The sequence below is a fragment of the Nicotiana attenuata genome, unplaced genomic scaffold (assembly GCF_001879085.1).
Source record: "Nicotiana attenuata strain UT unplaced genomic scaffold, NIATTr2, whole genome shotgun sequence".
NCBI classification, from domain to species: domain Eukaryota; kingdom Viridiplantae; phylum Streptophyta; class Magnoliopsida; order Solanales; family Solanaceae; genus Nicotiana; species Nicotiana attenuata.
In genome coordinates this window covers 203249-211522 of record NW_017670911.1, presented here as the reverse complement: position 1 = coordinate 211522, position 8274 = coordinate 203249, and the positions used below count along the sequence as shown (strand labels likewise).

At 35.0% G+C, this 8274-nt stretch overlaps 1 protein-coding gene across 1 annotated transcript; it reads left to right on the top strand.

Annotated features, from left to right (window-relative positions):
• The first annotated feature begins 2889 nt into the window (after positions 1-2889).
• On the top strand, positions 2890-6349 carry LOC109244427 (UDP-D-apiose/UDP-D-xylose synthase 2-like). The gene is made up of 9 exons (XM_019411516.1): positions 2890-3349; positions 3788-3880; positions 4042-4149; positions 4784-4898; positions 4978-5111; positions 5212-5313; positions 5395-5487; positions 5614-5749; positions 5836-6349. The coding sequence occupies exons 1-9, from the start codon at positions 3083-3085 to the stop codon at positions 5946-5948; spliced, it is 1161 nt and encodes a 386-aa protein (XP_019267061.1). The 5' UTR covers positions 2890-3082; the 3' UTR covers positions 5949-6349.
• The last annotated feature ends 1925 nt before the right edge of the window (positions 6350-8274 follow it).

Genomic DNA, 8274 nt, shown 5'->3' with positions numbered 1-8274 from the left:
AAAATGGTTACTGTGTGGGTTGTACTTGCCTTAGTTGCTGCTTCTAATTGGTAAGTGATCCAGATAAATATGCACAATGCATTCTTGCAGGGTGACTTGGTTGAGGAAGTTTATATGCACATTCCTGATGGCTTTTCAAGCTAGGGGGAGTATAAGAAAGTGTCAAATTGCACAAGTCATTGTATGGGCTGAAGCAAGCACCTAGACAATGGAATCTCAAGCTAACTGAAGCACTTTTAGATATGAAGTTTGTACAGAGTCATTATGATTACTCTCTTTTTACAAAAAGGGATGGAACAAAACTGGTGATAGTACTAGTATATGTGGATGACTTGCTGATCACAGGCATTAGTCTACACTTTATCAGACAAGTTAGAAAAGAATTACAGGAAAGATTCAAGATGAATGATTTGGGAGAATTAAATACTTTCTTGGAATTGAATTCTCAAGATCACAAAAAGGTATTTTGATGTGTCAGAGGAAGTATGCCTTGGAACTGGTTTCTGAACTTGGTCTAGCAGGTGAAAAACCAATCTGTACTCCTCTTGAATTCAATCATAAACTCACCTCAGTTGAGTTTGATCAGGAAGTAAACAAAATTGCATTAGAAGATATACCTCTTGAAGATAAAGGCATCTATCAAAGATTGATAGGTAGATTAATGTACCTAACTATGACAAGGCCAGACATAGCCTTTGTAGTGCAGTTGCTCATCCAATATATGCATGCAACCAAAGTCTCTCATATGGAAGCTGCCAAGCGAGTGGTAAGGTACATTAAGTCTACACCAAGACTTGGGTTGTTTATGCCTACTGGTAGCTGCAATCAACTTGTAGCATATGACGCTGATTGGGGAGCATGTGTGGAGTCTAGAAGTCAGTTTCTGGATATGTAGTAAAGTTTGGTGGTGCCCTCATTTCCTAGAAATAAAAAAAAAAAGGACAGTGTCTAGAAGCTTAGTTGAAGCAGAATTTCGAAGTATGGCAACCACAGTTGCTGAGATTGTATGGCTAGTTGGGCTATTCAGAGAATTGGGCATAGATATCAAATTACCTGTGTTGTTGCACTATGATAGCAAAGCAGCCATTCAAATTGCTGCACATCCTATTTTTCACGAGAGAACTAAACATATAGACATCGACTGTCATTTTGTAAGGGAGAAATTGGTGCAAGGACTGATCCAAACACAGCATGTTGGGACAATAGAACAAGTTGCAGATTTACTAACTAATGCATTGTGCAAACGACAACATGAGTACTTACTGAGCAAGCTGGGAATGAAGAATGTGTTTTCATCCCTCAGCTTGAGGGGGAGTGTTGAGGAATGTGGGTCCCACATATTTAACAGTGTAGAATCAGTTAGTGGTTAGTTACAACTAATTAGTGGAGTAGTAACAATTAATTAGGAATGAAGTCTTATAAGTAGTAGTAGTGCTTTGTAAATACGCGAATTGTACATTCCAAAATTAAGAATGAAGTAAAGGTCTTGTTTTTCATCTCTGTGTTCTCTTTCATTTCTCTGTAAACCGTCATAGCTAGAGCTCTTTCAACAATTAGCTTCGGGAAATTAACTTATGCCAAATGTTAAATCAAATCCAGCAATCTCTTGACTATTATTATCTAATTCGTTTTAATCTTTGTCATTTTCCTGTTAATCATGTTCTAAAATTTTTGTGAGATTAATATTGAACACATGAGGGAGAAAAGGATCTGGAGTAACAGAATTGACGAGCTCCCTTTTGTACTTACTTATGCACACTAACAATAAAACATTTATTGCACTAGTGTACCTGTTAATCCGATTATTAATTAAAGTTCTTAACTAGTGCTATCAATATGTATAAGTTATAGGAGTACTATTTTATTTAACCTTTTTTCTTTTTAGTTAAGATATTGATAGTATTGGACTATTGGTATGTGCGTCGGTGGTGCTTGCACGGGCCGGTGATCATTTTATTCCCAAAAGATAAGCTAAGTGAGCATGAAAATGGACAGCTCATTAGCTCACATGACATGGTTATGGAGAGCAAGTGCCCGAGTGAACACGTCACTTGTGGTAGAGGTGAATCCAGAATTTAAACTTTATAGGTTCAGAGTCATAATTCTATCATATCTCATCTAATTTAATGGGTTCAAATTTTATTATTTAATAATTTTTTAAATAAAAATATAGGATATGGCTAAAACTATGGGTTGCGCTGAACCCATAGCTTCTACATTAGATACGCATGTGGAGCCTCTCCCATTTACATAGTAATAGTCCCAGTCTAATTAAGAATTTACTTCATAATGGCTATTTTCTTTTTTTTGGAAAAATTAACTTAAATAGTTGTTAACTTGACCACATAAACTAAAAAAAAAGTTGGTTGATATATAATATAAGTACTTCCTCCGGTCCAAAATAAGTGATTTTTTGGCATTTTTCTTGTGGTCCAAAATAAGTGATTTTTCCAGATTTCAAGAATGAATTAATTATTTTTTTCCTTCATTGTCCTTGGAGTAAATAGTGTTAGAATATATGTTAGGAATGTTTATGTGAGATAGTAAAGGTTAATATGGTCAATTCCATTGCTAATTAATGCTAAAAGGTGGATTTCTTAATCCGTGTGAAAACATCCAAAAAAATCACTTATTTTGGACAGGAGGGAGTATAATTTATGTGCAATATATGTATAACTTTATATAATTAATGTATACTAATTAAGAAAGATAAACAATAAGCCTGTCCAGTTAAAAAAACTATACATGAGAATTAGTGGCAAGTATCGAGAGAAAAAAATCTAAGAAGTTATAGGAACTAAAAACCAACTGGACAGAGAATAATAAAAGGAAGAGATAATCCAGTGGCCACAACATTTTCCGTGTGTATATTATGAAGCGCGTACATAGGAAAATGAATGCAGTCTGGCCACAGCCACACACACACTGCCAAATTCTACTCTCCTCCCTCCTTTTACTTCCTTTAAATATCCCCCCTTCCTTCACCGTCATTACCCCTTTTTTGTTTTTTTTCCCCAAAGAATCAAACGATCCATATACTTAAGGAAGTAGAAGAAGAAGTTTTGTAGAGAGAATTTTGGAAATGGCAGGAAGAGTAGATCTGGACGGAAATCCAATAAACCCAATTACGATATGTATGATTGGTGCCGGAGGCTTTATTGGCTCGCATTTATGCGAGAAGCTAATGTCGGAGACGCCGCACAAGGTGCTCGCCGTCGACGTTTACAATGACAAGATCAAGCACCTTCTCGAACCGGCTACGCTCACCTGGGCTGATCGCATCCAGTTCCACCGCATCAACATCAAGAACGATTCTCGTCTTGAAGGTCTTATCAAGATGGCAGATCTGGTAATTTTACTCCATTTTTGCTTCTCATTATATGAATAATGGATCTTCTCGTTGTGAATATGAAATTGTGTTATTGCCAAAATTCTTAGATTCATATTTTTTTCTATTAATATCCTTGCGAGATATTAAAACGTGTTATTCTTTTTTAAGTATTTGATTAATCATTTATTGGATCTGTATTGGAGATCTTATTGGATCTGAATTTCATCATTCTCCTGTTTCTTAAGAGAAGTTTCACATATTTCTCAAATAAAAAGAGCTTAATATGTCCTTGAATATATTGTTTAATCTTATCTTGGGATGCTTTATACTAATTTTAGTATGATTGCTTTAATTATGGACTACTTTATGCACCGACACATTTTCCTCCAATTTTTAAATCTTGATCCGGTCAATTCTTTGACTGTTGCTGACCTTTTGGCTTTTCTTGTGATGTAGACCATCAATCTTGCTGCAATATGCACTCCAGCGGATTACAACACTCGTCCACTTGACACTATTTACAGCAACTTCATTGATGCTCTTCCAGTGGTATGCATCTCTCATTTTTAACTTCACTTTTGCCTTTTTTTTGGGGCTCATATTTTGCTATGCAGTTGGTTGTTATTGGAAATGAATCCAGTTGAGATATAGACAATTTCGATCCTTGTGATTATTTAGAGTGTGAAGTTGATGTGAATTGATTAATACAGGTGAAGTACTGCTCAGAAAATGGAAAGCGTCTTATTCACTTTTCCACCTGTGAAGTTTATGGGAAAACGATAGGTGCCTTTTTACCCAAGGACAGCCCATTGCGGCAGGTGAGACTTCACGAACATCTTATTTTGTACCATATTTAATGCAACACCTAAGGTGAAACTCACTTTGTTGTTTCCATGGAGTTCTTGTCCTATCCTTATAAATGTCAGTTAATTTCCACTATGTTGTTTGGTATTTGTATAACATACTTGTACTGGCCCCTTGTATCCAGTGTTTAAGTTGCTTTGTTCCATAATTGTTTAGATAGATTTAACTGTTTCTATAATGATCTAGGACTTGCGTTTTTATTTTCTCTTTTCCTCCATGCTGCTTTTCCATACCCCCACCTGAAAATTAAAGGCGGGGTAATTAAGAAGTTAAGGGAGTTTTTGATATTTAAGATTTGTGTGCTCATTTATATAAAATCATCTCTGATACACAATCCTTTTCTATATGTTGAGAAGTTGGTAATTGCTAAGCGATTTACTAGGACCGACAATGTGCCTTTTCTATATGTTGCATGGATCATCTAGCAGATTGAATCTAAATGGATGAGGTACCATTCAGTCTTGTGCATCCCACGACATGCTTAACTTTTGTTGTGGAATCATGGATGATCTGATACTCATTTACTGTTTTCTGATACTATTCAGATTTTTGGAGGTGTTTTAAATCTTTCTTCTGATTTTCTCTTAGGATCCTGCTTACTATGTGCTTAAGGAAGATGCCTCCCCTTGCATTTTTGGATCTATTGAGAAGCAGAGGTGGTCATATGCCTGTGCAAAGCAATTGATTGAGAGGTTGATATATGGTATGTGAAGTTTTGCCTGATTGGCTGTCTTAAAACTTGAATATTCTCTGGTATAATTCTTATGCATACTATTTTGCAGCTGAGGGTGCTGAGAATGGCTTAGAATTCACAATTGTAAGGCCGTTCAATTGGATTGGTCCCAGGATGGATTTCATACCTGGCATTGATGGTCCTAGTGAGGGTGTTCCAAGAGTGTTAGCTTGCTTTAGTAATGTACGAATGATTTGTATTTCTGATTTATTTTGGTTGAATTTAAACTTGCATATATTCTTGGATCTCACTTTCTATTGTTTCATTTTCCCTCTCTTTTCAGAACCTTTTAAGACGTGAACCACTGAAACTAGTCGACGGTGGGGAATCACAGAGAACTTTTATATATATCAAGGATGCTATTGAAGCTGTTCTCTTGATGATTGTGAGTTTGACCTCCATCTTCTTTCATTTGAATTTTCAGGTGCATAAATATATATATGCTGATTCACTCTTTTTCTATCAGGAAAATCCTGCAAGGGCAAATGGCCATATTTTTAATGTGGGCAATCCTAACAATGAAGTTACTGTGCGGCAGCTTGCTGAAATGATGACTCAGGTGAATTGAGTGATTGCCTTGTGTTTTCCTTCAATTTTTCTTCCTGTGGGCTTTGTTTTAGTTCTACATCTTAGTACAGCGTCTGTCCACCATCTATTTTTCTCAGCGCCTTTTCTTGCATAACAGGTTTATTCGAAGGTGAGTGGAGAATCTTCTCTTGAAACGCCCACCATTGATGTAAGTTCTAAAGAATTTTATGGAGAGGGGTACGATGACAGTGACAAGAGAATTCCAGATATGACTATAATCAACAAACAGCTTGGTATGTATGTGTTTTCTCATCTATGGATTAATTCAGACATTCTGCAGGTCAAGAATAATCTGATGTTTTGATTGTGGTCTGACCAGGCTGGAACCCAAAGACATCCCTATGGGACTTGCTTGAATCCACACTCACCTACCAACACAGGACATATGCTGAGGCTATCAAGCAGGCCATGTCAAAGACAACTGCAAATTGAGGGAAGTTCTCTAGGATGTGCGTCTGCAGGTCTTTCAATTTCTTTAAAAAATCTACCAAGTGAATCTTCTTGTTTCAGTTCTCATACACGTAACTTCTTTTCGCCTCTCACTTTTTGAAAATCTATAATAGCTGACGGTGTAAGCATCATGTATCCTATCTTGTGAGTTGTGACAGTAGTCATTAGTAAATTGTGTCATAGGTTGATGTAATGTCACTGGAGACTTGTCAACAACAGTTATCAGGCACTAAATGAAGGAAAGCCTGTAATGTCCTTTTAATATTTTGTTATCATTCATTCTATTCTTCTGTATGAAAGCTTCTTGTATCATTTTTTAGACCTGCTGCTGGCTCCGATATTTTCCGGTTGTCATTTGTTCATCTATTAGATTGTTCTTTTTTTCTTCAAGCTGTTTGGAATAAGTTTGTTTGCAAGTGAGATGGATAGACATTTAGGTTGTACCTGGAAAACATTGGAGTGATCTTGTAGTTCGGATGTTCTGTCATTTGGTCTGTCCGAGGTGCTTATGGTTATATGGGCTTTCTTTTTGATATGCGGCACTGTGATTTCTGTGATTTGGGCTATTCTCTTGTGGTATTTTGCTTGTAGCAAAAGATTTTACACCAAATGCAAGATACTTTACGGGTAAAGCGGTTGAAGTGTCACCTGCTCTAAGAGAGCAAAGGTCTCGGAGCTCATTTACTATACATTAAGTAGATTAGCGTCAATCTTGGTCCCCAAATTCTCTCTGAACCTGGGCGGACTTAGGGTGGTTTTCCTTACTGATTCTTTAGGAACAAACCGGCATGTGATGTCTTTATGAGGTGTTGGGTGAAGGAGGATATTGGTTCGGATGCACTGAGAACTTTTCCAAGTAACTTAACCTTTTAGAATCTCCAAAATTGGTTGGTGAGAGTTTAGATATCTCACCATTTTTTCTTGATGTAAATCTGAAATGGCATTGTGAATAATTGGCTTCAAATTACACTATCATATAAGTGTTGCTTTTGTTTTATTCAATAACTTACTGGACGGCGAGAACCTAATATAGCGTTGGACGTTTCGGTCTTGCGAGTCTTCAAAATGTTTTTGGCATTTCTTATATTGTATTGTTCTCATGTTATGGATGCTTTAGTTTTACTTTGAACTAATACTCACATATTTTTAAAGGAAGGAAAGTGATTAATTATAACTTGAATACTAGTATTAGCACCCGCGCAGATGTGCTGATACTAACCATGTTAAATATTTGAGTTATTTGGATTATATGTAAAAAATCTTAAAATTTAAACCTTCTCGATAAATATAGATAATCATTGGATATTAATTAAGAAACACTACATGAAAATGATTAAACATTTCTCAAGTCTCCTAGTTATAATTCTATTTTTCTTTTTTAGTATCATTCTTGCCGGTGTCATTGGATCCAAAAAATAGTCGGGAAGCAAAATAATAACTTATATTTATAGCAAAACAATCAAAGGTTGAGACTATGAAGGACTCTTTGGATACGACTTGACTCTTTTACTACTGCTTGAACTCTTATTTGGTGTGTCGATATTTTCTAAAAATTATTTCTATTTTAAATTTTAGGTTTCTAAAACTTTATTTTTCAATAATAATTATTTAAAAATCTTCTAGATAATTATAGATAATCGTTAAATATTATTTATGAAACACTACATGAAAAAAGGCTAACATTTTCTCAAATCTTGTAGAGATAATTTTATATTTGCTCCATTTTTATTGGTGTCATTGGAACTTAAAGATAGTCATAAAGCGAAATAATAATTCGTACTTATGAGCTCTGGCAAAGCACAAAGGTTGGCACAATATGAACGATTCTTTGGTTACGACGTGACTCTTTTACTACGACTTGAATTCTTATTTGTTATGCTATTATGTTTTAAAAAAATATCTCTATTTTGAAATTTCAATTTCTACAACATTATATATATTTCAATAATAATTATTTTTATAATGATGCAAGTGAAGATATTATCGTTAATTTAAAATTCACTTTAATCGGCTATCTAAAAATTTAAATGATTCTTTGGCCGGTGAAATTTTATTTTAGTATGACTCGATTTTGAGTTTATCGAAATCTCTAGCCACATATTTTAAATTTTGAATACCCTATACATATACATATTTTTTGTTCTTTGAATCATTAAATGTTAGATTAATTGATTGTTATTATATAACATTGCATATATTGTCTTAAAATTGCCAACCAGTTTTTTCTCGACACCATACTTAGCTTAACTCAATGGAAACTACTTAATTACAATTTCAAATTCGGATATCTATATCAGTTTTGTTAGTA